Source organism: Malaclemys terrapin, chromosome 23 (assembly GCF_027887155.1).
Source record: "Malaclemys terrapin pileata isolate rMalTer1 chromosome 23, rMalTer1.hap1, whole genome shotgun sequence".
In the NCBI taxonomy this organism is placed as follows: domain Eukaryota; kingdom Metazoa; phylum Chordata; order Testudines; family Emydidae; genus Malaclemys; species Malaclemys terrapin.
Window position 1 is genome coordinate 19290580 of NC_071527.1, and position 27392 is coordinate 19317971.

General features: G+C 67.0%; 1 protein-coding gene across 6 annotated transcripts in view; it reads left to right on the forward strand.

The window, feature by feature from the left end:
- The first annotated feature begins 522 nt into the window (after positions 1-522).
- The window catches only part of COL5A3 (collagen type V alpha 3 chain), a 51198-nt gene continuing 24328 nt past the window's right edge, over positions 523-27392 (forward strand). Inside the window, exons 1-29 of one of the 6 annotated variants that reach the window (XM_054012901.1) lie at positions 523-697; positions 5486-5653; positions 6786-6999; positions 7284-7446; positions 9046-9168; positions 10133-10279; positions 12218-12346; positions 12446-12628; positions 13039-13086; positions 13453-13494; positions 13964-14026; positions 14176-14250; positions 15061-15150; positions 15255-15311; positions 16142-16195; positions 16521-16574; positions 17556-17609; positions 18068-18121; positions 18227-18280; positions 18364-18408; positions 18778-18831; positions 18906-18950; positions 19390-19443; positions 19702-19746; positions 20010-20063; positions 20917-20961; positions 21525-21578; positions 26111-26155; positions 27034-27087. In XM_054012901.1, the coding sequence (XP_053868876.1) occupies positions 607-697; positions 5486-5653; positions 6786-6999; positions 7284-7446; positions 9046-9168; positions 10133-10279; positions 12218-12346; positions 12446-12628; positions 13039-13086; positions 13453-13494; positions 13964-14026; positions 14176-14250; positions 15061-15150; positions 15255-15311; positions 16142-16195; positions 16521-16574; positions 17556-17609; positions 18068-18121; positions 18227-18280; positions 18364-18408; positions 18778-18831; positions 18906-18950; positions 19390-19443; positions 19702-19746; positions 20010-20063; positions 20917-20961; positions 21525-21578; positions 26111-26155; positions 27034-27087 (2358 nt within the window). In that variant the 5' untranslated portion in view covers positions 523-606. Of the gene's footprint in view, positions 698-5485; positions 5654-6785; positions 7000-7283; positions 7447-9045; positions 9169-9994; positions 10280-12195; positions 12347-12445; positions 12629-13038; positions 13087-13452; positions 13495-13963; positions 14027-14175; positions 14251-15060; positions 15151-15254; positions 15312-16141; positions 16196-16520; positions 16575-17555; positions 17610-18067; positions 18122-18226; positions 18281-18363; positions 18409-18777; positions 18832-18905; positions 18951-19389; positions 19444-19701; positions 19747-20009; positions 20064-20916; positions 20962-21524; positions 21579-26110; positions 26156-27033; positions 27088-27392 lie in introns of those variants that run through there. The other 5 variants (XM_054012902.1, XM_054012904.1, XM_054012905.1 and 2 more) reach the window with 5 other exon arrangements.

Below are 27392 nucleotides of genomic sequence, written 5' to 3' on the forward strand. Positions count from 1 at the left end.
CGCTGGCTCTGTCCCAGCCTCCTTGGGCCACAGCTTGCCGGGGACCAGGCCGCATAGCTCTCGTCCCCAGCCCTCGGCGCTGCTCCCGGCCCCACTTTGTGCTTTCAACCAGCCCGGCCTGGCCCAGCCCAGCGTCCCCGTTTGGCCTGGCCCGGCCCAGGCTGTGCTCAGCTGGACGCTTGATACCATCCCACTGCTCCTCCCCTGCTTTGAGCCGCCCTGTCCGGGGGAACCAGCGAGGAGGGGGCCCCGTCGGGGGGTGCAGCCGCTCGCCCCAGGTCCCCAGGGTGCCAGGCCTGGCCAGCAAGTGAGGCAGCATCCCCCAGCCATGCCCAGCCCTCATGGGACAACTGACGGGGAGGGGGCGCCCTGGAGACCCGGAGGGAAGGGAGGGAACAGGGGAGGGGAATAGGGCCGAGCGGGGCCGGGGAGGGGAGGGAACAGGGGAGGGGAGGGAACAGGGGAGGGGAACAGGGCCGAGCGGGGCCAGGGAGGGCTCTCGTTTCCAGTCTCTCCGAGGGGCTGGGGCGAGTCTGCACACGGAGCCGCCCGGCTGGGATCGGAGCCCCAAGCGGCCGGGGGAGCGGGCCTGAGCCAGCGCTGAGGATGGAGAAGAGACGCCCGGGCGCGCAGGGTCCCTCAAGGGTCGTGCTTCTGCTCCTGCTCCTGCTGCGCGGCACGGCCCGGGCGCAGGCAGGTAACGGCGGGCTCGGGGGGGGTGTCCCAGGGCAGTGGGGCTCGGGGGGGGGGTGTCCCAGGGCAGTGGGGCTCGGGGGCCAGGCCGGCCAGCGCTGCCAGGAGGGGGGTGCAGGGTGTCCCCAACCGGGAGTGCGGCGGGCAGGCCACCAAGGGGGCAGAGCCGCACACCACTGGGCCTGGGAGGCAGCTCTGAGATGGGGGGCGCTGAGGCAGGCTGGGAGGGGACTGGGGCTTCTCCCACACATGCCTGTGCCCCCCACGCCTGTTCATGGTCACACACTTGTTTATCTCCTCCATGCACACACTTACACAAGCTGATGTCACCCACCCACACGCCGTGCACCCCCCCGATCCCTCCCGCCGTGCACCCCCCTGATACCCCCCGCCGTGCACCCCCCTGATACCCCCCGCCGTGCACCCCCCGACCTCCCCCGCCGTGCACCCCCCGATCCCTCCCGCCGTGCACCCCCCGATCCCCCTCGCCATGCACCCCCCGATACCCCCCGCCGTGCACCCCCCCGCACATTCTGTCCCCCACCGCCACTGAAGGCAGGAGACAAATGCCCGTCTGGGCCAGTCGCACGTTGTGACACAGACACAGACACTTTGCACCATGCCCCAGACACACACACGACCCCCCCCCCGCCCCGTTGCTGGGCTGCCCCGGCCGCGCAGGGACAATTCTGGCTGAAGCTTCGCCCGGGAGACTCGGGGAAAAATGTGCTTTGATTGAAAACAACTGGAGGGAGTGTGCGATGGGTGGGCGTGTGGGGGAGAGATCGGGGCACGCCCGGCCCTGCCCCCCCCGACCAGCTCCCCCTCCCATCCCTGTGCCCCCAGACCCCTCCCCAGTCTCTGCTCCCCCCTGGGCCAGCTCCCCCTCCCATCCCTGTGCCCCCAGACCCCTCCCCAGCCTCTGCCCCTCCGGCCAGCTCCTCCTCCCATCTGTGTGGCCCCAGACTCCTACTCAGCCCCTGCCCCCCTTGGGCCAGCTCCCCCTCCCATCCCTGTGCCCCCAGACCCCTCCCCAGCCTCTGCCCCCCCGGCCAGCTCCCCCTCCCATCCCTGTGCCCCCAGACCCCTCCCCAGCCTCTGCCCCCCCGGCCAGCTCCCCCTCCCATCCCTGTGCCCCCAGACCCCTCCCCAGCTTCTGCCCCCCCGGGCCAGCTCCCCCTCCCATCCCTGTGCCCCCAGACCCCTCCCCAGCCTCTGCCCCCCCGGGCCAGCTCCCCCTCCCATCCATGTGCCCCAGACCCCTCCCCAGCCCCCAGCCCCTTAAGCCCCAGCTTGCCCCAGTCAAGCCCCTCAGGGCAGCGGGAGTGTCATGGCCCCAGCTCCTCTGCCTCCCCCAGCAGAGCCCAGACTGTGCCCAGGGGTCCAGCCCCCAGGGCTCTGCCCCCTCCTGCCCCCACAACTTGTCCCTGGGCTACCTCCCGGGCTCCGGTGGGGAGCAGGTACTGTCGGGGAGCTCGGGCTGGGGGCCCTGCCGGGCTGGACTCTGCCCTCGGCCCTGGGCTCAAGGGGCTGGGGGAGGGGCCTGGCCCTGTGCTGGAGCCACAGAAGCCCTAGAGATGGGCCAAGGCCCGTTTACCCACTGCCCCATGGCTCGGGGAGGGGAGGAGGGCTGGGAGCCAGGACTCCTGGGTCCTGTCCCCTGCCCTGCAGCGGTGGGGCCTTGCCTGCCAGGCCACCTTCAGCACCATGGACAGAGCACCAAGGAGGGCTCCAGCCCCACACCTGGGGGTGGGAGTGACCCCAGGCTGTGTGGGGCGGCCTGGCTGGCAGGGGCAGGCCCTTGCTGGGGGCCTCAGCAGTATCTGCCCAGCCCGGCCATGGGGCAGCCAGTGCCTCTGGCCTCAGCCATTGGCATTGCCCAGCAAGTGGGGGGCTCCTAGCAGGGACGGGGGGGGGGTGTCTTCTCTGCCCCGGATTCTCTCCCTGACGCCTCCCCATGGGGAATGGGGCCCCTGACAGGGTGACACACGCCCAGTTGTGCACAGCTGGCCCCTGGGGCGTGGCTGGGCCCCACGGCTGAGACAGCTGGAGCCAGGACCCCAGGGCAGCCCCTGCAGCAGGGGGATTTGAGCTGGGATGGCCCGTGGAGAGCAGGGTCGCCCCAAGGCTGGCCTGGGAGCCCCCCTCTGTCCGTCCGCCCACCCCCGGGGACAAGGCTCCATTTCTGGCTCCCTTATTCTCGCTGTGAGGCCGGGGGCCGGGGCTCTGCCCCACTCCCAGGTGCGATACACACGGGGCCAGGCGGGACCCCCCAGATGGGGCCGTGTCCCGGCTGTGCAGGTCTGTGCCAGGCGGGCGTTGGGCTTGTTGCTGCCCTGGTGCAGTGCCCCGGGGGTCCAGCTGTCTGGCAAGCACCCGGCGCTGCCCCGGGCCATGGCTGGGGAATCTAGCTGGGCCGGCCGAGCCGGTGCCGGGCTGCATGGTTAACCCTGGCGGTGCCAGCGGGCCAGGGCCCCCGTGAGCCAGAGAACCGATCCCCCGTGGCCATGGGGCAGGAGGGGCCGGGCGCAGGGCGGGATCTGGGCTGGCTGCATCCCGCCAGGGTCCCTGGACGCTCCGTGCTGCCCGGTCTGGGCCAGGGACCCTGCGGCACCCGGGGGCAGAGCCAGGGGCTGACGCCAAGCGGGAGCCACCAGGGTCATGTGAAGCTGCTCCTGGGTTCGGTCGCACCGGGGCTGCTGGTGCCGTGGGGGGGGGCAGGGCAAACAGGGCTGGGATCGGGGCTGAAGGGGGCTGGGCTGGGGTTTGTGCAGCCTGTGGGGTGGAGCAGGACAGGGCTGGACCCATGGCCAGAGACCACCCACAGCGCAGCCTCCAAGGCCAAGCGACCAGCCCTGCTCCCTCCCAGGGCTTGCACGTCCCCCAAGTCCTGGCCAGGCTCCCACCACGCTCTGCCGCTGACCCCCAGTCCTGATCCGCAGCCCCTGCGAGCCCAGACCTGGGCTCTCCCGCAGCTCTGCCGGTGCCCCTCACTCCCGACTCGCAGCCCCTGCCAGCCCAGCCCTGCCCCCCCCCAGCTCTGCCAGTGCCCCTCACTCCCGACCCGCAACCCCTGCCAGCCCAGCCCTGCCCCCCTCCCAGCTCTGCCGGTGCCCCTCACTCCCGACCCGCAGCCCCTGCCAGCCCAGCCCTCCCCCCAGCTCTGCCGGTGCCCCTCACTCCCGACTCGCAGCCCCTGCCAGCCCAGCCCTGCACCCCCACAGCTCTGCCGGTGCCCCTCACTCCTGACCCGCAGCCCCTGCCAGCCCAGCCCCGCCCCCCCAGCTCTGCCGGTGCCCCTCACTCCCGACCCGCAGCCCCTGCTAGCCCAGCCCCGCCCCCCCAGCTCTGCCGGTGCCCCTCACTCCCGACTCGCAGCCCCTGCCAGCCCAGCCCTGCCCCCCCCAGCTCTGCCGGTGCCCCTCACTCCCGACCCGCAGCCCCTGCCAGCCCAGCCCTGCCCCCCCCAGCTCTGCCGGTGCCCCTCACTCCCGACTCGCAGCCCCCTGCTAGCCCAGCTCTACGCCTGTCCCTGGCTTAGGGGGGGTCTCTGCCCCCCCCAGATCTGTTGTCCCGGGTGGTGGGGGCCTGTGGCTGGGCTGGGGTCTCTTGGGGACGCGGGGAGGCTCACAGGGCAACAGGAGATGAGGGGGGGCAGCTCCTTGCCCCACCTGCTCGCTGTAGCCCGTGGTCCAAGCCTGGGGGGGACGCAGCCCCCAGCCCCCCTCGCTGGGGCCTGGAGACCGAGGGCAGCTCCGCTGGGAGCTCCCGGCAGGAAATGGGAACTGAGCGCTGGGGTCAAGAGAGCCTGGGAGACGGAGACGCCGGTTCTCAGCCAGGCCCCTCGGGCTGGGCCGACGTGGGGCGCTGGCTCCCCTCGCTCACAGAACCACCCCGGCCCCATTCGGTGGCTCTGACCCACACGCCAGGCGTCCCAGCCCCGTCTGTCTGTCCGGCTGGCTCAGTACCAGGCCGGTTCCTTAGTGGAGGACCTCCCCCCCTCCCCCTCAGCAGGCGCCCCTCCCCCGGCTCCCCCCCCCCCCCCCCAGCCTGTCCAGACAGGCCCCTCCACCAGGTGAGTGGGGAGGGGTGGGGCTGCCCCAGGGCAGAGGGGGCCACTCTCTGTCTCTGATGCAAATCCGCTCTGAGATTAACCCCCGAGGTGCCGGGTCTGCAGGGGGTGCATGATCCCATTGCTGGGGGTGGGGTCCCCGTCCCTGCCCCAGGAGTCTGTGGGAAATGGGAGGAGGGGTGGCTGCTCGTACCCAGCCCCCCTGTTCCATCCTGTGGGGGGAGTGGGACTGGGAAGGGGGCAGGGAGGGCGTCCCCAGGTGTTGCTTGCCCCCTCACTGCCCCACTCTGCCTCAGGGGAGATGGGGGCAGGGCAGCTCCATGCCCCATGGGGAGACAGGCCCCAGCGGAGGTTGCCTGGCCCTGCTGGTTCCCCAGGGCAGAGTCCTGGCCCGAGTGCCGATGCCAGGTGGGGCGGAGGAATGAAGGGAAGGAATCATGGCCACACGGTGGGGACGGGGTGTCGGGACTGCCTGACTCCGGGCTGGTCCCAGGGCCTTGGCAGTACCCCCAGGATGGGGGAAACTGAGGCACTGAGTGGGGGGACTCACCCCAGGCTGGGTGAGCAAGGCATGCTGGGAGCTGATTGTGCAGGGCCTGACATGAGTCCAGACCGAGACCGGCTGAGTGTGTGGGGTGACCCCGGTGCGGGGGGGGGGAGTGTGTTCCGGGGGTGGGGGGCGACCCTGGGCTGTGACCCTGCCTCCCCCTTGCTCCATAGCCGAGCCGGTGGACGTGCTGCGGGCGCTGGGGGTGCAGGACGGCAGGGACGGCGTCTCCATCGCGGCTGGGATCTGCACCCAGCGGCGCGGGGCCGAGGAGAGCGACTTCGCCTTCCGCCTGGAGAACAGCACCGAGCTCAGCGCCCCCACTCGCCAGCTCTTCCCAGGTAGGGGCTGCGGGGCCCTGGCTGTGGGCAGAGGGGCTGTGGGGCGGGCTGAGGGGCGCTGGCTGTGAGCAGAGGGGCTGTGGGTCGGGGCTGAGGGGCGCTGGGGCTGTGGGTGGGGCAGAGGGGCTGAGGGGCGCTGGCTGTGGCAGAGGGGCTGTGGGGCAGGGCACTGGGGCTGAGGGGCTGTGACGGAGCAGGGAGCAGGGCAGATTTGACCTGGGAATGTTGCAGGGGGATTGCAGTGAGGAGGGGGGACTTCCCTTGAAGGAAGCTACCTGAGCTGTAACCTGAGCCAGGAACGGGGGTGGGGAGAATTAACACCTTCTGCCCGGGAGACTGGACAAAGGAGAGGAGCAGCGGGAGGGGCTTGGAGTTTAGTTTCGGTTTGGGCTGGGTGGTGCAACGCAGGGAACCCCAAGCTGGGGTCTAAGCTCCCTGAACCTCCCAGAGGGACCTAATTAAGGGGGTCTGGTCGTACCTACACGCTCTGCTTGAGACTGTGTTCCTGTCCTTAAATAAACCTTCTGCTTTACTGGCTGGTTGAGGGTCGCAGTAAATCTCGGAAAGAGGGGTGCAGGGCCCTGACTCCCCCACACTCCGCAACAGGGGCGTTGGCTGTGGGCAGAGGGGCTGTGAGGTGGGGCGCTGGGGCTGCAGGGTGGGGCAGAGGGGCTGTGGGGCGGGCTGAGGGGCGCTGGCTGTGAGCAGAGGGGCTGTGGGGCGGGGCTGAGGGGCGCTGGGGCTGTGGGTGGGGCAGAGGGCTGAGGGGCGCTGGCAGTGGCAGAGGGGCTGTGGGGCGGGGCACTGGGGCTGAGGGGCGTTGGCTGTGGGCAGAGGGGCTGTGGGGTGGGGCGCTGGGGCTGCAGGGTGGGGCAGAGGGGCTGTGGGGCGGGCTGAGGGGCGCTGGCTGTGGGCAGACAGGCTGAGGGGCACTGGGGCTGTGGGGTGGAGCTGAGCGGTGCTGGCTGTGGGCTGAGGGGCTGTGGGGTGGGGCAGAGGGGGTGCGGGGCTGTTCTGTGGGGCGGACATAGGCCTGGGCGTGCTGGTTGTGGGGAGGCTCCAGGCAGGGAGGTTCTGGGTTCAGGGGGGCGCTGGGCACGGGGCTCAGCCCGATGCCTCGTCTCCACCCCAGATGGCCCCTTCCCCGAGGATTTCTCCATCCTGGCGACGCTGCGGGCCCGGCGGGGCAGCCAGGCCTTCCTGCTGTCGCTGTACGACGAGCGCGGGGTGCAGCAGCTGGGCGTGGAGATCGGCCGCTCGCCCGTCTTCCTTTACGAGGACCAGGCCGGGCAGCCGGCGCCAGAGAGATACCCGCTCTTCAGCAGGGTCAGCCTGGCCGATGGCAAGTGAGTGCCGGGACTGGGGCTGGGCAGGGCGTGGGGACAGGTCCGGGCGAGCTGGAGAGACGGGCACGGTTGGGAGGGATGCCCGCTGTCCCTGCTGCCAGCTGGGGGCGACCAGCCACATGGTCTCTGAGTGACTCAGGGTAGAGCTGGGGAGAGAACCCAGGTGTCCGGGCTCCCAACCCCCCTGCTTTAACCCACCAGCCCCCACTCCACTCCCAGAGCCGGGAGAGAACCCAGGCGTCCGGGCTCCCAGCCTGTCCCTGTGACGCTGATGCCCCCCGCAGGTGGCACCGCGTGGCGCTGAGCGTGGAGGGCACCAACGTGTCGCTGCTGGTGGATTGCGAGGCACCCGTGACGCTGCCTCTGGAGCGTGGGCCCCGGCCCGTCGTCAGCACCGCAGGCGTCACCCTGCTGGGGACCCGGCTGCTGGACGAGGAGGTGTTCCAGGTGGGGCCGCGCCGGGGGGCGGGGGGTTGTGAACGGCTCCAGGGGGGGCTGAGCGCTCTGCGCAGCCTGGCAGCTCCCAGCCAGGGTGGGGGCAGGCTGTGGGGGGCTGTGGGGAGCCCCTGCCTTGCGTGCCGGCCCTTTGTCCTGGTGCCGGGGGGCTATGTGGGTCAGGCCGGGCCCGGCGTCCCCCTTGCTCTACCAGCTCCTGGCACTCCGGGGGCTGCCTGGCATGGAGAGCCCCTGCCCGGGCTCAGGGACCCCCCCGGCTGCGTCTGCACAGTCTGCCCTCCCGGAGGGGCTGGAGCTGCAGGCAGGGCCCAGTTTGCCATTCAACCTAGTGCAGGGGGGCCATGCGGGGGTCAGGGCCTTGGGGCTGGGTGGGGGCTGTGTAGCCTGCTCCCCTCAGCACCCCGAGGAGCTGGGAGCCGCGGCAGCAGGGCCGAGAGCTGCCCCCAGACCCTGCCACCCCCCACATTCCTGCCAGCTGCGGCTGCCAGCGGCAAATGTCAGGGGCCGCGGAGAAGGGCCCCATTGATGCCGGGGAGCCGGGCTGGGGGCGGCTGGGAACAAGGCCGCGCTTGTCCTGGAGCCGGACCCCTGGGGGCTCCCCAGGGCAGAGCTGGAGAGGGGCTGGGTCAGGCCACAGCTCACAGCTGCCTTCCTGGGCTCTGCCCCAGAGCCCGGGGCCACCCGCAGCCCTGCCCCCCCACAGGGTCCCCAGCACGGCCCCCAAGGGGCTGGCCCTGGGTGGGGCCCCTCTTTTCTGGCAGCTCCAGCTGGACAGAGGGGCTGGGGAGCAGGGTGACCTGGGCTGACCCTGGGGGTCCCCCTCTGGCTAGTCCCAGATGCCCCGTGCTGGCCGGCACTCGCTGGCTGTGCCCGGCTGGTGAAGCCGATCTCCCTGGGAACGTGGGGGCGGCCGTGCTGGGAGGAATGTTCCCAGGGCGCCCCCCGTCCGCCCATCTGGTCCCAGTTCCCACGCCCCCACCAGGAATGTGCGCTGCCCAAGGGCTGCGTCCGAGCCCCACCCGGAGACCGGCGGCTCCATGGGGAGCTGAGTGGTGGAAGCCGAGCGGGGTTGGGGGGCTGTGTTTGAGGGGTGTCTCTCCCTGGGGCTGTGGGGCCAGTGGCCAGGGGTGAGGGGGGTGGTGGGGTGAGCGTGGGTCCCATTGGCTCTGGGGGTGTCTGGGTATGTGGGGGCATGGGGGGGGGGTTAGCGGTGGTTACACGCGCCCCTGCAGTTCTCACAGATCCCCGCCCGGCAGGCCGTGCTCATCCCCCTGACGTTGCGACCCCTCTTCCCCTGTCCTCAGCCCCCCTGCCTGCTCCCCACGACGAGGCGCTAACGAGCCGACAGCAAGGCCTTGGGGGATGCGGGTTCCAGCAGTGCCCGGGCCCCGCGCCAGCCCCGTCACGCTGCAAGCTCGGAAACACCTGCCCGCGGGTCCCAGCCAGCTCCTCACAGCTGCGGCCGCGGGGCTGGCCCGGGCCCAGGAGGGCTGGGGGGGAGGGGAGAGCTTGGACATTGCCCCCCTCCCCCGCGGGCTCACCCCGCAGTGTCTCAGCCCCTGCTCAGCCCATTTCGTCTCCCCGCCCCAGGGCGATGTCCAGCAGCTGCTGATCTCTCCGGACCCCCGGGCAGCCCTGCACTACTGCGAGACCTACATGCCCGGGTGCGACGTGCCACTGCCCTACGGCCTGCTGGGCCTGTACCCTGAGGAGGTAGGTGCCCCCTGTGGGCTCGGCCCAGCTCCAGGAGGCCAGGTGCGCCCACGGCTGCCAGGATATGCCCAGCTGGGCTTGGCACGGCCGGAGCCTGCATCTGCGCCTGGGGGCGTCTCCATCTGGGCTTGGATGAGTCACGGACGGGGCCTGCGAACACGCCCCAGGGGCAGCCGACCCCACCCTGACAGAGCCGCCCAGTGTGTCCCCCGCCCCACGCAGCTCGCGCCGCTGTGAGATGAGTCCTCTGCTGCCCCTTGCCCGTCTTGGCGTGGGAGCCCCCTGTCACGGAGTATCGGGGGACTCAGGGCCCTGCACCCCCGGCTTCCTGCGATTCACTGCGACTCTCAGCCAGCCAGTAAAGCAGAAGGTTTATTTGGATGACAGGAATGCAGTCCAAGGCAGGTCTTGCAGGCACAGACAACAGGGACCCCCTCAGTTAGGTCCATCTTGGGGTCCCAGGGCATCCCAGCCCAGCCCCCCTTGGGAGGTCAGAGCCATCTCTGCCTCCCAGCCATCTCTCCAGCCTGCTTCCCCCACTCTGGCTTCAGCGACCCCTCCCACAGCCTTTGTTCAGTTTCCCGGGCCAAGGTATCACCTGGCCTTCAACCTCTTCCTGGGTTCTCATGTTACACACTCAGGTATGCGCCCTCGGGCAGTCTACCATCCCGCAATGCAGACTATTCCAGCCACACTCCCCTGTCAGCATTCACAGACCACAGTGAGAACAGGCCCAGTTCGTCACACCCCCTGCCCCCAGCACTCCCCGCTGGGCCCGGCCCTCCAGAGCACTTTGGGCGTCGCCGGACGGGGACGGACGGTGCCAGAGCTTGGGAGCCCCCAGACGCCCGGGCTCTCGCCCCCCAGTGCCAGCGCGGGGGTTGCCCACGCCAGCCTGCGGCTCTCTCATGCCCCTCTCTGTCTCTCCCCCGTTCTCCGGTCACCCCCGTCCTGCCCCGTGCAGAGTGGGCCGGAGCCCACGGCTGCCCCCGCTCGGAGGAAGGGCAGGAAGGGCAAAGGGAAGGGCAAACGCAGGGGCAAAGGCAAGAAGAAGAGGAACAAGGAGCAGGTGGAGCAGCAGGACACCGCACCCACCGCGGGGCCGGGCCAGGTAGAGAGAGCGACTAACCCGCCGCTGCCTGTGCCTAATCCTGCTGCCGGCTAACCCAGCTCTGCCTCACCCGCGTCCCGAACCCCACACACGCCCCCGGGCCCAGCGGAGCCGCTGGTTCGCCGCCCCCGCCCCGGGGCCGGGAGCGCCCAGCCGAGTGCCGCACAGGTGCCTCCCCGCAGCCGCGGCTCCCCCAGCACGGCCCTTCCCGGGCGCAAACCGCAGCCTGTGGGGAGCCCTGTGCCAGGGCCCGTTCCCCGCGGTGCCCCCTTGCCCGCCCCGGAGACCCAGAGCCAGGCCGCGGCCTGTGGCGAGGGGGGTGGGCGAGAGGAGAGAGATCGATCCGTGCATCTGTCCGTCCATCCGCGTGTCCGTCTGTCCATCCGTGTGTCTGTCCATCCATCTGCATGTCCATCCGTGCGTCCGTCTGTCCGTCCATCCATCCGTGCGTCTGTCCGTCCAGCCGCGTGTCCATCTGTCCATCTGTCTGTCCTTCCGTGCGTCCGTCCATCCACCCCCTCACCTCCTCCTTACACACCCCCTCTGTTCCCCCCACCCCCCCCCCAACACTTTAGCCACCTTCCCCCCCCCGCTCCATCTTCCCCTCCAGCCCAGGCCCCTCCCACTAGGCCCCACAGCCACCTCTAGGCCCAGACCCTCCAGGGGACGACTCAGCCTTTGTGCTCCCTGGACTGGCACTCGGGCCAAGCCCCGGGCAGGGGGAGACTCCGCCAGGGGGTAACGTGGGGAGTCCTGGGACAGACCCACCCCCGCTCCCCCCTCCATCACCGGCCTGGGGATCCTGCCTGGCTCACTCCTGGCTTCCCTAGAAACCTGCTGGGGATAGAGCCAGACGGGCAGCCCAGCTCCCAGGCTGGGGTGGGGTAGGGCCGGGGAGCCGGGGGCTGGGTTGGGGGGGGCAGGGAGCCGGGGGCTGGGTTGCGGTAGCCGGGGGGGGGGGGTGGCGGGGGGGTTAGGGAGCTGGGGGCTGGGTTGGGGTAGCCGGGGGAGCGGGGGGCGGTTAGGGAGCTGGGGGCTGGGTTGGGGTAGCCGGGGAATGGGGGGCAGGGAGCCGGGGGCTGGGTTGGGGTAGTTTGGGGGGGGGGCAGGGGATGGGGGGGTCACTCTCTCCACAGGCCTCAGACCGTTCTGGGCAGAGCAGTGTCTGAGCTGGGAATGGGAGGGCTGAGGGCTGGGACGGGGAGCGAGGCCCCCCCAGGAGTGGGCCCAAGGCTGCAGCTGGCGGATGTGGGTCAGGGCAGGAGCGGCGCCGTGAGTCACTTGGCTGGGAGGTCGGGGCGGGGTGGGAGCGATTCCTTCCCTGGCTCCCGGAGCCGTTGGCTGCTGCAGGCCTGTGAGCAAGTGGGGGGTTTCCTGGTTTTCCAAGGGTTTGCATGCAGAGGGGGTGGAGGCCCCGGGGGCCCAGAGCGAGGGGACTCCCTGAGGGGGCCCACGGCGAGAGACAGACGTGCTAAGGCTCAGAGAGGTGCGGCTCCAGGAGGTGGAGGGGCCTGACCCCGGGAGAGAGTGGACCCCCGAGAAGGGCTGTCTCACTGAAAGGGGCTCCCCCCCAAGGACCACACGGGGCCAAAAGTGGGCAGGACCTGGGAGTCGGTGACAACCCCCGGGTTGGATCCTGCGCCTGGCACTCGCAGCCAGCGCCCGGGTCAGTGCAGGGCTCAGTGCTGGGGGGAGCTGGGACAGGCACCTGGGTGGGTACAACGCTCCCCACAGCAGGAGGTGCCCCTGCCCCCCAGCCACCCCCTCACTGCCCCCCCAGCGCACTGCCCCCCAGCTACCCCCCAACTGCCCCCCAGCCAGCCTCCCTTGCCGCCACCCTGCCCGTCCCTCCCCCTGGCGTGCCATGCCCAGGGTGGGGCCGTCCTGGGCACTGACCTTTCTCCCCTAATGACCAGTTTTCTCTCCACTCCCATTGAGGAGGCCCTGACCCAAGCAGCCCCTGCACTGGAGGCGACCCCGTCTGGGGAGGAGCATGTCACCCCGCTGCCCGGGACCACCCCTGCCAGCACTGTGACCATCAGCCTGAACCTGCCCGAGGCCTACGAGGTACGGCAGCTGGGGGAGAGGGCTGGAGGGATGCAGTGGGGCACACAGCTGTCACCCCCTGCAAACGCCAGTGACCCCGGCTCTCACCCTCGTCTGCAGGATCTGGGAGAGGAGCACAGGATCTGGGCGGATGGGGACCCCGAGGCCAACAGCACCGAACCCCCCGACTACGCCCTGAGGGAGTATGAGGAGTACGAGGACGGGGAGCCCCCGGGCCATGACGCCAGCCTGGAGCGCTACGGCTCTGCCGAGCGACGGGGAACCCTGGGACAGGCCACCCGGGTATGAGCGGGATGGGGCGCGGGCGGGAATGGGGGGGACAGGCACAGGGGGAGACAGGGCACTGGTGGAGACGGGGAGTGGGCGGGAATGGGGGGACGGACGCCGGGGGGACAGGGTACCGGGGGGATGGGGCGCCGGTGGGCACAGGGCACTGGTGGAGACTGGGTGCCGGGGAGCGGGCGGGAATCGGGGGACAGAGCACCGGCCATCTGGGCTTCTCCTTGGGGCCTCTCGTAATCAGTCGCTAGCCCCAGAACCAGGCCTGCGGGCGGGGGCAGGAGGGTGGCGAGGGCAGGCCTGGCCTGTGGTGCAGGCTTGGGAGGCCGGTCGGGGGGGGGTTTGCAGTGGCCGGGCGTGGGGGGCTGGGGCTGTTTGCCGCTGGTGTCACCTGCTCCGTGCGTCCCTTGCAGGGAGCCGGCCAGAAGGGGGAGAAGGGGGAGCCGGGCGCCATCGATCCCGTGAGTACCAGCGCGGCCAGTGGTGCTACGGCCCGGGGCAGCATCGTCCTGGGGGAACCAGCCAAGCCCGCCGGGCCGGGGGATGGGACTGGCCCCTGGCTAGGTCAGGAGATGCAGGGGGCCCTGGCCAAAGGGAACCAGGCTGTGGGGGGCTCAGCCCATCCCGTGAGGCCCCCCGTGAGGCCCCCCATGCGTCCCGTCCAGCTGACCGGCCCTGGGGAGCTGGGTGGGGCAGCAGGGGACTGGGGGCTTGCCCAGCTCCGGGGACTGTGGGTTTGATCCTGCCGGGCGCTGGGGCTGCGTGAGGGGCTGGATCCCCAGTCTGGGGTCTGGACGCATTGCCCTAACTGGTGGTTCTCCTCCTAGGGCCAGCGATTCGACGGGCCGCCGGGAGCCCCGGGCCCAGCGGTAAGGACCAGGCACTGGGGGGAGTGGGAACCGGGGGGACCAGGGGCTGGGGGGAGCGGGAACCAGGGGGAGCAGGAACCGGGGGGACCGGCCGCTGACGGGAGTGGGAACCAGGGGAACCGGGAACCAGGAGGACTGGGGGCTGGGGGGAGCGGGAACCGGGCGCTGGCGGGAGTGGGAACCGGGGGGAACAGGGGCTGGCAGGAGCGGGAACTGGGGAGACCGGGCGCTGGGGGGAGCGGGAACCGGAGGGAACAGGGGCTGGGGGGGTGGGGGCTGGGAGGAGCAGGAGCCGGGGGGACCGGGCGCTGGGGGGAGTGGGAACCGGGGGGACCGGGGGCTGGCGGGAGTGGGAACTGGGGGGACCGGGCGCTGCGGGGAGCGGGAACTGGGGGGAACAGGGGCTGGCGGGAGCGGGGGGGCTCGCTGGGTCTCTGCAGCGACTGAGGTTCCTCTGTGTGTCTCGCAGGGTGAGATGGGCCCCCCAGGACCGGTGGGGCCGGCGGGGCTGCCAGGGGACCCTGGCGAGCAGGTAAGTGGCTGGGGGAGGGGGCCCTGTCAGAGGCTGCAGAGCTGGGGGGGGGGGCTCAGGAATGGCCGGCATGCTCCCCGCCGTGGGGGCTGCGAGTCCCTGCCTGCGTCGCCCGCTGAGTGACGGGGGGCTCCTCTCCTCCCCCACAGGGCCCTGCAGGGCGGCCGGGGCTGCCGGGAGCCGACGGGGGACGGGGGCCTCCGGGGACCATGATCATGCTGCCGGTAGGTGGGGGGTGTGCGGGGCAGGACGGGCCGGGGGGGCTGTGGGGTGCTGCGACTGGTTGTGGGGCTGGTGTCCATCGAGGGGGGCAGTCTGGTCCCTACTCTCTGGGTAGGGCTGGGGGGGCTGGTGCCCAGGTGGGGGGGAGCGGCCATTCCCCGCTCTCTTTGGGGGGGCAGAGGGCTGGTATGCAGGCGGGGGGGGGAGGAGGGGCAGGGCTGTTCCTGGCTCTGGGGGGGATGGGCAGGGGGCTGGTGTGCAGGCGGGGGGGGAGGAGGGGCAGGGCTGTTCCTGGCTCTGGGGGGGGGTGGGCAGGGGGCTGGTGTGCAGGCGGGGGGGGGAGGAGGGGCAGGGCTGTTCCTGGCTCTGGGGGGGGTGGGCAGGGGGCTGGTGTGCAGGCGGGGGGGGGAGGAGGGGCAGGGCTGTTCCTGGCTCTGTGGGGGGGCAGAGGGCTGTTGTGCAGGCGGGGGGGGGGAGGAGGGGCAGGGCTGTTCCTGGCTCTGGGGGGGGGTGGGCAGAGGGCTGGTGTGCAGGCGGGGGGGGGAGGAGGGGCAGGGCTGTTCCTGGCTCTGTGGGGGGGCAGAGGGCTGTTGTGCAGGCGGGGGGGGGGGGGGGGGGAGGGGCAGGGCTGTTCCTGGCTCTGTGGGGGGGTGGGCAGAGGGCTGGTGCCCCGGCACGGGGGGGGGGGGGAGGAGGGGCAGGGCTGTTCCTGGCTCTGTGGGGGGGTGGGCAGGGGGCTGGTGCCCCGGCAGGGGGGGCCCAGCCGCTCCCCGTCCTGTCGCTGATCCGGGCGCTGCCCCGTTCCCCCCCAGTTCCAGTTCCAGTTTGGCGGCGACTCGCCCAAGGGCCCCACCGTGTCGTTCCAGGAGGCGCAGGCCCAGGCCGTCCTGCAGCAGGCCAAGGTAAGGCCGGGCCTTGCACCCGCGCCAGGACCCGCACCCAGGCCCTCTCACTCGCCCCCAAGCCCCCTCTCTGCCCCAGCCTCACCCAGCTCCTTCTCTTTCAGCTCTCCATGAAGGGACCCCCGGGCCCCATGGGCTTGACCGGCCGGCCGGGCCCCCTGGTGAGTGGTGGGGCTGGGGGGCAGCATGGGGTAGCGGGGGTGTCTTCGCGTTTATTTTCGGGGTGTAAAGTAACCCCCAAGGGCTGGGTGGGCTGGCTCAGGGGGCAGGGAATGGGATGTGGGGGGGCAGCAGTGGGTGGGCCAGCTCGGGGGGCAGGCAATGGGACGTGGGGGGGGAGTAGTGAGGGGGCTGGCCTGGGGGGCAGGGAATGCGACGTGGGGGGTGGCAGCAGGGGGGGCATGGAATGGGATGTGGGGGGCCGGCTCAGGGGGGCAGGGAATGGGACGTGGGAGGGGCAGCGGGGGGCCGGCTTAGGGGGCAAGGAATGGGATGTGTGTGGGGGATCATTGGGGGGGCTGGCTTGGGGGGCAGGGAATGGGATGTGGGGGGAACCAGTGGGGGGCAGGGAATGGGACATGGGGGGCAGCGGGGGGCCAACCTGGGGGGCAGGGAATGGGATGTGGGGGGGCAGCAGTGGGGGGCCGGCTCGGGGGGCAGGGAATGGGATGTGGGGGGGCAGTGGGGGGCCGGCCTGGGGGGCAGGGAATGGGACGTGGGGGGGACAGCGAGGGGCTGGCTCAGGGGGCAGGAAATGGGACGTGGGGGGGAGCAGTGGGGGGCCGGCACCGGGGGGCAGGGAATGGGAGGTGGGGGGGGAGCAGCGGGGGGGCCGGCCTGGGGGGGCAGGGAATGGGACTGGAGTGGCAGCGGGGGGGCCAGCCCGGGGGGCTGAGCCAAGACATGGCCTTTCCTTGGCCAGTGACTGACCTGGGGGTCGTCACCTGTCCCCCAGCCCCGCACTGAGGATTTTCTCATTTGTTTTTTGTAGGGTCTCCCTGGAAATCCCGGCCTGAAAGGGGACTCGGGAGACATGGGGCCTCAGGTGAGCTGGGCGACCCCAGGGGGCTCCCTGTGCCGTGGGGCAGGTGGGGCTGAGCAGCGCATGGCCCCGATGCCCAGCCGATGGGCACTGTGGGGACAGGGTTTGGGGCTGGTTTGGGGGGGGGTCAGTGCCGGGGCCAGCTGGGGGGGCATGGGGAGTGGGCTGGGGCCAGTGGGGTGCAGAGTCTGGATGGAGGGAGGATAGGGGCCCAGCTCAGGGGGGAAGAATGGGGGCCTGTGGGGGGGTTGGGGGCAGGTGGCACAGGACCTGGGGGGGCCCAGCTGGGGGTATCAAGTGGAGCCGTCAGCCCTTCTTTCTCCTGCAGGGTCCGCGGGGGATGCAGGGCCCAGTTGGCCCGCCGGGGAAAGGGGGCAAACGGGTGAGTGCTGCTGCCTGTGGGGACGAGCCGCTGGGGGCGCAGTCTGGGGGGTACCCTGGGGGGCTGCCCCCCTCCTGCCCAGCCTGGGGCACCTGACAATGCAGCGCCCGCCCCAGGGGCAGTAAAGCGACAGTTCCTGCCCCGGCACCTCTGCTCCGTGCCCCTCACGCCCCAGCCCGCCCTGTGGGCCCCCCGTGCCCACCCTCTGGGCCCCCCGTCCCTGTCCCGGCTCCTGCCCGTCGGTGCCGCGAGTCGCCCTGAGCCGGGGCCTGATGTGGGTCAGCCCGGCAGCGCGGTGGGGCCCCGATCCCTCCCCGGCCCAGCAAGGGCGGCCCGGCGGGTCCCCCATGGCCCGGTCACGGCTCAGAGCAGCGGGGCCGTGCTCCTCCCCAGGGACGGCCCCCGGGTCCCGCCCGGCCATAGGGCCTGGGGGTAAATGTGTGACAGAACCAGGGAAGCCCATGGCCTTGCCAGCGGCACCCCCAGGCAGGGGCTCTGGCGGGGGCAGCCCCGCCCCCCGGGGACTTTCCAGTGGGGGCAGGGGGATCCCCCTGGGGCCTCTGTCCTGCCAGCCCTCCCCTAAGGATGGGGCCCCTGGGGTCCATTCCTTCGCTGGCGCAGACACGGCCCGGCTGGTTATTCACCAGGCCTGGTGGTGTGTGAGCTGGGCCCGGGGACCCCGCTGGGAGCTTTGAACTGTCCTCAGGTGACTGCAGCCACGGTGCCCCCTGGGGGACACGTAAGGGCTGAGTCCCGCAGTGGGGTCCGCAGCCCCCCCAGCCCCTCAGAGCTCAGCCGAGCCGGGGCTTTGCTCCACGTGCTCTGGTGGCTCGGCCCCCAGGCTGTGTCAGTCCCTGCCAACGTCCCAGACGCTCCCCCCATGCCCCCCAGCGTCCCCATGGCTGGCCCCGAACTGCCCCCTCCAGCTGGTCTGGCCCGAGCGCGCCGGAGCCGGCCTCACACCCTTGACGTGTTTTGCAGGGTCGCTCTGGGGCGGACGGTGCCAGGGGTCTCCCGGGGGACACCGGACCCAAGGTCTGTGGCTGGATTGAGGTCCCGGGAGGGGGAGGTGGGCGTCAGGACTCCTGGGTTCTATCTCTAGCTCTGGGAGGGGGAGGTAAGGGGAGGGGGATGCCCGGAGCTCTGGTTCTGTTCCCAGCCTTGCCCCAAACACCCCTGCTGTGTGGCTGGGTGAGCCCCTTTCCCTCTGGGGCCTCAGTTTCCCCTGACACGAAGAGGTGACGCTGTGGCTGCCTGAGAGACTTTGCAGATGGCGCTCGGCCCCAGGGACGATGGGGAGGGGGCAAAATGGGGGGAGGGAAGGGGAGGGGGGAGATGAGGGGCTGGCTGAGGGACCGAGGCGGGGAGCGGAGCCCTCTGGGGTGGGGCAGGGGGTGTCTGTGGCCCCCCTCACGCCCTGTGTGCTGGGCCTGGTCCCTGCCCCACTCTCCACTAGGCCTGCCTGGCTAACGTGTTCCCCCCTCCCCCCGTAGGGCGACAGGGGCTTTGATGGGCTGCCGGGGCTGCCGGGCGAGAAGGGTCACAAGGTAAGTGTGAGCCCCCTCCCCACCCGGCCCCATGGGGCAGGTGTGAGCCTCCCCCCCCCCCCCCCCGGGCCCCACAGGCCTCACCTCTCGCTCTCTCTCCCACAGGGAGACGTGGGGAAGCTGGGCCCCCCGGGCCCCCCAGGAGAGAACGGAGCCAAGGTAAGGGCCCCAGGCGGGGAAGGGGGCACGGGTGCTGCTGGACCCAGCACGACCCCTCCTCAGCTCTGCTCTCTCTCTCCTAGGGCTCGGGCGGCCTGCCAGGACCCAGGGGGCAGCCCGGGGAGCCCGTGAGTACCCCACACTGGACCAGTGGAGCTGGGGGCAGGACTCCTGGGTTCCCTCTCTGGCTGTGGGAGGGGGGTGGGGGCTAGGGGTTAGAGCAGGGGAGCTTGGAGGGCAGGACTCCTGGGTTCCCTCCCTGGCTCTGGGAGGAGGGAGGGGGCTAGGGGTTAGAGCAGAGGGGCTGGGAGCCAGGACTCCTGGGTTCGCTCCACGGCTTGGAGGGGGTGGGGGCTAGGGGTTAGAGCAGAGGGGCCGGGGGGGGAGGACTCCTGGGTTCCCTTCCTGGGTGTGGGAGGCAATGGGCTCTGGTGGGGTTGGGGGCATGGAGGGGCTGGTACTCTCAGGCAGTCTAACGTCTCTTTCTTCGGCCATAGGGCGTGCGTGGGTTGGTCGGCTCCCGTGGCCCCCCCGGCCCACCAGGACAGCCGGTACGAGTCCTGTCTATTGTCCCCCTCCCCATGTGTTTGCTGCCCCCCACTGACGGTCTCCCCTCCCCCCGCAGGGCGTGAGCGGCATGGACGGCGCATCTGGGCCCAAGGGCAACGTGGTGAGAGTGGGCGGGGCCGACCCTGGGGGTGCCGGGGGCTGTGGGGGCCTATGGGGGTGTGGAGGCCTATTGAGGGCTGTAGGGAGCCTGTGGGGGGCTAAAGGGCTGTGGGATGTTGGGGGCCTGTGGGGGAATGGGGGGCTATAGGGGGTCTGTGGGGGACATAAGGGAGTGTAGGGGGGCTGTGGGATGTTGGGGGGGCTGTGGAGGTGTGGGGGCCTGTGGGGGGCATAAGCGGGTGTGGGGGGGCTGGCTCAGGCCTGGGGCTCCCAGTGGCGGATGCAGCAGGATGCATTGGGGAGGCACTGAACGCTGGGCGGCCCCTCGGGCTCTGTTCCCCTCTGCGCCTGGGCCCACACAGTTGGACTCGAAGCCCCTTGCACTGGTGGCTGGGCGGGGGGGCTGTGCCCACATCTCACGGATGCTGCTCTCTCCCCAGGGGATCCAGGGGGAGCCGGGCCCCCCCGGGCAGCAGGGGACCCCAGGACCCCAGGTACGTCCGTCACCCACATGGGGCAAGGCCAGATCGCTCCCCACCCCCCCAGCCAGTCCCGTGGGGGGGCCTGGCCTGGTGGATGGGGCTGCAGTGGGGGGCTGGGGTGGCACATGTGATAGGGGTGGGGCCAGGGGAGGTGCTGGGGAGTGGGACTGAGGTAGGAGGGTGGGGATGCTGGGGGGGGGTTGGGGCCCGGGGTGTGGCGGGGGGGGTGTACACCGTCCCCCTGTGACCCATCTCTGTTCTCTCCGCCAGGGCCTGCCTGGCCCCCAGGGGCCCATCGGGATGCCAGGGGAGAAGGTGAGTGTGGGGAGGGTGTGGGGCTGCTCTGGAGCATGTGTGGGGCTGGGGTGGGGGCTGGGCACTGGGCCTCTTGCGACCCCCAGCTGGTCCCACTGCAGGGTTGGGGGCACGGAGCGATGGCTCTGCGGGGTGCCCATTGCGGGGTGCCCATTGCGGGGCTGGTGTGGGCGGCCGGGACTGCCGGGGCCCCATGGCGGCTGCGAGGAGGGGGTAGGATCTGGGGGGGGGGCGCCCCCATAACATGTCCTTTCTCCACGCAGGGCCCACCGGGGAAGCGGGGCATGCAGGGCGTGGCTGGCGCCGACGGCCCCCCCGTAAGTACTGGGGGTGCTGGGGGCAGGGGAGGGGCTGGGACTCAAATGCAGGCCTGGGCTTTGCCCGGCACATCCTGCCCCCCCCCAGACACAAACAAACAGGCAGAGCACGGCATGTCCCTCCCCCCCCCATCCCTGTGACGGAGCAGGGAGTGGGTGGATTTGACCTGGGAATGTTGCAGGGGGGTTGCATTGGGGATGGGGGACTTCTCTTGCAGGAAGTTACCTGAGCTGTAACCTGAGCCAGGAGGGGGGGTGGGAGAAGTGACACCTGCACGGGAGACTGGACAAAGGAGAGGAGGAGCTGGGGGGAGGGGGGAGAGAGCTGCTGGAGGAGTTGTTAGTTTCAGTTTGGGCTGGGTGGTGGAACCCAGGGAACCCCAAGCTGGGGTCTAAGCTCCCTGAACCCCCAGAAGGACTTGATTGAGGGGTTCTGGTTGTACCTACACGCTCTGCTTGGGACTGTGTTCCTGTCATCTAATAAACCTTCTGTGTTACTGGCTGGCTGAGAGTCCCGGGGAATCACAGGAAGTGAGGGGTGCAGGGCCCTGACTCCCCCACACTCCGTGACAGTCCCCCCCTGGGAACACCCCCCCCCAGCATGCTCCCCCCAAGGCACAAACACACAGGCAGAGAACGGCATGTGCCCCCCCAACACGTCGTACCCCCGGGCACACCCTCCCCTTGGCATTTCCCCCTCCCCAGCATGTCCCATCTCCCCGAGCAGCCCCCCCATCCCCCCTCTTCTATCCCCTGTCGCCAGTGAGCTCGATTGGGGCTGGGGGGGGGCTGCTGGGGCCCCCGGAGCCCAGCCTGGCGCTAACCTCCCCATGTCTCTTGTGCTTCCTTGCAGGGTCACCCAGGCAGAGAGGGGCCGGCGGGGGAGAAAGGGCTCCAGGTACAGAGCCCCCAGTGCCTGGGCTGCCCCCCATTGGGGGCACATGGGGAGCAGGTGTGGGGCAGGGAGGAGGTGCCTCTAGGGGCACCAAGCAGCCACACGCCCCAGGCCCACAGTCCCATCCCGGCGGTGCCCTTGGGGGGGCAGGGCCCATGGAGCCCATGGCGGGGGGGGTCATGCGAGCGGTGGGGCCTGTGGGGTGGGGCCTGTCGGGGGGGGCTGGTGGGGGGGACGTTTCCATGGGGGGCGGGGCCCATGGGGTCATGCGAGCGGTGGGGCCTGTGGGGTGGGGCCCGTGGGGGGGCGTTTCCATGAGGGGCGGGGCCCATGGGGGGTTTTACGAGCGGTGGGGCCTGTGGGGTGGGGCCCCTGGGGGGGACCTTTCCATGGGGGGCGGGGCCCATGGTGGGTCATGTGGGGGTGGGGCCCGTGGGGGGGCGTTTCCATGAGGGGCGGGGCCCATGGGGGGTTATGTGAGCGGTGGGGCCTGTGGCAGGGCGTTTCCGTGGGGGGCGAGGCCCAGGGGGAGCAGGGCTGGGGTGTCTGAGGCTCTCTCTCCCTAGGGCCCAGCCGGCGCCGTGGGACCCGTTGGCTACCCAGGCCCCCGCGGGGTTAAGGTGGGTACCGCCTGTAACGATGCTGGTTCTGGCAGGACCCAACTGAGAGCGCCAATTCAGGACAAATCACTTAAAACAGGGCAGTCACAGCTCAAGGCTCCACCTCTAAGGCAAACCAAACCAGCCAGACTAAGAGGACTTTGGTCTCACCCCACTGAGTAACCACAAGTCACACCAGCAATTCCCTTAGACACTCCAGTTTCCCAGTATCATCACCAGTGCCACTCGTTATGGGGACAAATGGTTATAAAAACCAATACCCCAGTAAAAGAAAAAGGTTCTCTTGATCCCATAGGACCAAGCCCCAGACCCAGGTCAATATATAAATCAGATATTACCCACCAATCACGCTGTTGCCAATCCTTTAGAATCTAAAATCTAAAGGTCTATTCATAAAAGGAAAAAGATCGAGATGAGAGTTAGAATTGGTTAAATGGAATCAATGACATACAGTAATGGCAAAGTTCTTGGTTCAGGCTTGTACCAGTGATAGAATAAACTGCAGGTTCAAATCAAGTCTCTGGAACATCCCCAGCTGGGATGGGTCATTCAGTCCTTTGTTCAGAGCTTCAGTTTGTAGCAAAGTCCCTCCAGAGGCATGAAGTAGGGTTGAAGACCAGATGGAGATGAGGCATCAGCCTTTTATAGTCTTTTCCAGGTGTAAGAACATCTCTTTGTTCTTACTGTGGAAAATTACAGCAAAATGGAGTCTGGAGTCACATGGGCCAGTCCCTGCATACTTTGCTGAGTTACAAGGCGTATCTGCCTTCTCTCAATGGGTCAATTGTATGGCTGATGGCCCTTAATGGGCCATCAAGCAGGCTAGGCAGAGCTAACACCAACTTGTCTGGGGTGTCTCCCAGAAGCATAGTTAGTTTAAAGGCTAACCTAGTGAGGAGGGCTTTAAACTAGGTTCGACGGGGACAGGTGAGCAAAGCCCACAGGTAAGTGGGGAACATGGAGACCGGGGAGATGGGTCAGAAACGAGAGGGAGTGTGGGCTATATTGGCAGAGAGAAAGGAGAGTCAGGACAAAACTGGGAGGAAAGATCAAACCAGTATCTTAGATGCCTATATACAAATGCGAGAAGTATGGGGAATAAGCAGGAAGAACTGGAAGTGCTAATAAATAAATACAGCTATGACATTGTTGGCATCACTGAAACTTGGTGGGATAATACACATGATTGGAATGTTGGTGTGGATGGGTACAGCTTGCTCAGGAAGGATAGACAGGGGAAAAAGGGAGGAGGTGTTGCCTTATATATTAAAAATGTACACACTTGGACTGAGGTAGAGATGGACATAGGAGACGGAAGTGTTGAGAGTCTCTGGGTTAGGCTTAAAGGGGCAAAAAACAAGGGAGATGTCATGCTAGGAGTCTACTACAGGCCACCTAACCAGGTGGAAGAGGTGGATGAGGCTTTTTTCAAGCAACTAACAAAATCATCCAAAGCCCAAGATTTGGTGGTGATGGGGGACTTCAACTATCCGGATATATGTTGGGAAAATAACACAGCGGGGAACAGACTATCCAACAAATTCTTGGACTGCATTGGAGACAACTTTTTATTTCAGAAGGTTGAAAAAGCTACTAGGGGGGAAGCTGTTCTAGACTTGATTTTAACAAATAGGGAGGAACTCGTTGAGAATGTGAAAGTAGAAGGCAGCCTGGGTGAAAGTGATCATGAAATCATAGAGTTTGCAATTCTAAGGAAGGGTAGAAGGGAGAACAGCAAAATAGAGACAATGGATTTCAGGAAGGCAGATTTTGGGAAGCTCAGAGAGCTGATAGGTAAGGTCCCATGGGAATCAAGACTGAGGGGAAAAACAACTGAGGAGAGTTGGCAGTTTTTCAAAGGGACACTATTAAGGGCCCAAAAGCAAGCTATTCCGCTGGTTAGGAAAGATAGAAAATGTGGCAAAAGACCACCTTGGCTTAACCACGAGATCTTGCACGATCTAAAAAATAAAAAGGAGTCATATAAAAAATGGAAACTAGGACAGATTACAAAGGATGAATATAGGCAAACAACACAGGAATGCAGGGGCAAGATTAGAAAGGCAAAGGCACAAAATGAGCTCAAACTAGCTACGGGAATAAAAGGAAACAAGAAGACTTTTTATCAATACATTAGAAGCAAGAGGAAGACCAAAGACAGGGTAGGCCCACTGCTTAGTGAAGAGGGAGAAACAGTAACAGGAAACTTGGAAATGGCGGAGATGCTTAATGACTTCTTTGTTTCGGTCTTCACCGAGAAGTCTGAAGGAATGCCTAACATAGTGAATGCTAATGGGAAGGGGGTAGGTTTAGCGGATAAAATAAAAAAAGAACAAGTTAAAAATCACTTAGAAAAGTTAGATGCCTGCAAGTCACCTGGGCCTGATGAAATGCATCCTAGAATACTCAAGGAGCTAATAGAGGAGGTATCTGAGCCTCTAGCTATTATCTTTGGAAAGTCATGGGAGACGGGAGAGATTCCAGAAGACTGGAAAAGGGCAAATATAGTGCCCATCTATAAAAAGGGAAATAAAAACAACCCAGGTAACTACAGACCAGTTAGTTTAACTTCTGTGCCAGGGAAGATAATGGAGCAAGTAATCAAGGAAATCATCTGCAAACACTTGGAAGGTGGTAAGGTGATAGGGAACAGCCAGCATGGATTTGTGAAGAACAAATCATGTCAAACCAATCTGATAGCTTTCTTTGATAGGATAACGAGCCTTGTGGATAAGGGTGAAGCGGTGGATGTGGTATACCTAGACTTTAGTAAGGCATTTGATACGGTCTCGCATGATATTCTTATCGATAAACTAGGCAAATACAAATTAGATGGGGCTACTATAAGGTGGGTGCATAACTGGCTGAATAACCGTACTCAGAGAGTTGTTGTTAATGATTCCCAATCCTGCTGGAAAGGCGTAACGAGTGGGGTTCCGCAGGGGTCTGTTTTGGGACCGGCTCTGTTCAATATCTTCATCAACGACTTAGATATTGGCATAGAAAGTACGCTTATTAAGTTTGCGGATGATACCAAACTGGGAGGGATTGCAACTACTTTGGAGGACAGGGTCATAATTCAAAATGATCTGGACAAATTGGAGAAATGGGCTGAGGTAAACAGGATGAAGTTTAACAAAGACAAATGCAAAGTGCTCCACTTAGGAAGGAAAAATCAATTTCACACATACAGAATGGGAAAAGACTGTCTAGGAAGGAGTACGGCAGAAAGGGATCTAGGGGTTATAGTGGACCACAAGCTAAATATGAGTCAACAGTGTGATGCTGTTGCAAAAAAAGCAAACATGATTCTGGGATGCATTAACAGGTGTGTTGTGAGCAAGACACGAGAAGTCATTCTTCCGCTCTACTCTGCTCTGGTTAGGCCTCAGCTGGAGTATTGTGTCCAGTTCTGGGCGCTGCAATTTAAAAAAGATGTGGAGAAATTGGAAAGGGTCCAAAGAAGAGCAACAAGAATGATTAAAGGTCTTGAGAACATGACCTATGAAGGAAGGCTGAAAGAACTGGGTTTGTTTAGTTTGGAAAAGAGAAGACTGAGAGGGGACATGATAGCAGTTTTCAGGTATCTAAAAGGGTGTCATAAGGAGGAGGGAGAGAACTTGTTCACCTTAGCCTCTAAGGATAGAACCAGAAACAATGGGTTTAAACTGCAGCAAGGGAGGTCTAGGTTGGACATTAGGAAAAAGTTCCTAACTGTCAGGGTGGTTAAACACTGGAACAAATTGCCTAGGGAGGTTGTGGAATCTCCGTCTCTGGAGATATTTAAGAGTAGGTTAGATAAATGTCTATCAGGGATGGTCTAGACAGTATTTGGTCCTGCCATGCGGGCAGGGGACTGGACTCGATGACCTCTCGAGGTCCCTTCCAGTCCTATAATCTATGAATCTATGAATCTATATAAGTTTGAAATACAGACAGTATAGAGCCAATATTCATAACTTCAACTACAAAACTGATACACACATACAGACAGCATAATCATAACCAGCAAACCATAACCTCGTCTTAGACACCTCATTTGACCCCCTTTATATAAGATTTGGTGCCACTACAGGACTTTGGTTGCAACCATGTTCTATTCGGTCCCAGATTATGTCAATAACGTCACACCGCCCCCCAATGCTCGGCCGGGCTCCAGCGAAGGGACCCTCCCCGCTGCCCTTCCCCCACCCCGGGCCATCAGCCAGGCCAGCCCCACGGCAAGGTCAGAGCCCAGACGGGAGCTGCCCACTGCCATGCCAGCACCTCCCCCTGCGACTCTGGTAACCCCCCAGGGCCTCTCCCCCCGGTCCCTCCCCCCATGTGCCCTGGGGCCTCTTCCCCCAGTCCCTCTCCCTACGTGCCCGGGGGCTTCCAGACCGACACCAGCAGGGAGCATGGGGGGTGCTGGCTGGGTCCCCTCCCCGCAGCGCTGTAGCCCCCCAGCCCCTGCACTCTGGATGCAGTGCTGCCTCCACAGTGTTCGGGGCCCAGAGTCCTGCTCTGACCCCCCCCCCCCCGTGTCTCCGCAGGGGGCCTTTGGAGCCAGGGGCCTGAAGGGAAGCAAAGGGGAGAAGGTAAGGATGACGGGGGGGGGGGTGGGGGAGACACATATACCAGCTGGGACCTGCCAGGTGACAAGGGAAAGAAAAATGTCCCACTGCGGGACTGGGGATGGGCTAGCAGGGGCTGCGGGTCGGGAGTGAGGGGCACCGGCAGAGCTGGGGGGGCAGGGCTGGGCTAGCAGGGGCTGCGGGTCGGGAGTGAGGGGCACCGGCAGAGCTAGGGGGGGCAGGGCTGGGCTAGCAGGGGCTGCGGGTCGGGAGTGAGGGGCACCGGCAGAGCTGAGGGGGGCAGGGCTGGGCTGGCAGGGGCTGCGGGTCGGGAGTGAGGGGCACCGGCAGAGCTGAGGGGCAGGGCTGGGCTGGCAGGGGCTGTGGGTCAGGAGTGAGGGGCACCGGCAGAGCTGAGGGGCAGGGCTGGGCTGGCAGGGGCTGTGGGTCGGGAGTGAGGGGCACCGGCAGAGCTGAGGGGGGCAGGGCTGGGCTGGCAGGGGCTGTGGGTTGGGAGTGAGGGGCACCGGCAGAGCTGAGGGGGGCAGGGCTGGGCTAGCAGGGTCTGCGGGTCGGGAGTGAGGGGCACCAGCAGGGCTGGGGGGCAGGGCTGGGCTAACAGGGGCTGCGGGTCGGGAGTGAGGGGCACTGGCAGGGCTGGGGGGCAGGGCTGGGCTAGCAGGGGCTGCGGGTCGGAAGTGAGAGGCACTGGCAGAGCTGAGGGGGAAGGGCTGGGCTAGCAGGGGCTGCGGGTCGCGAGTGAGGGGCACTGGCAGAGGTGGGGGTGGGTGCGGGAGACCCACGTTGGTCGTTAAGGGGCTGTGCTCCCAGTTCGCTCCGAGAAGGGGACCCCCCAGGTTTCGGGGTTGGCCCCGCCCGGCCTGACCCGTGTCTCTGCCCAGGGAGAAGACGGATTCCCCGGATTCAAGGGTGACATGGGCCACAAGGGCAACAGGGTGAGTGGGGCCCCTCCTGGCGGGGGGGTGTTGACTGCACATTTCACCGCAAAATGTGGGGCGTTTCCTACCGGCTGGGCCTGTCGGAGTTGGGCAGTGGTGCAGGGACACGGGGGAGGGGGTTGGGCTTTGGGTGTGGGTCAGGAGGGGAGGGGTGGGGGGTGTCACGGAGTCCCCAGGCGATGCTCTGGAACTGCTCCCCACAAAGCCAGTCAGGACTTTGGGGAACCTCCTCTCCCTCGGAGCAGACTGTCTTCAGGGCAAGAAGCTCACACGGCTTCACCTCCTGGGTCTCTCCTGGGAGC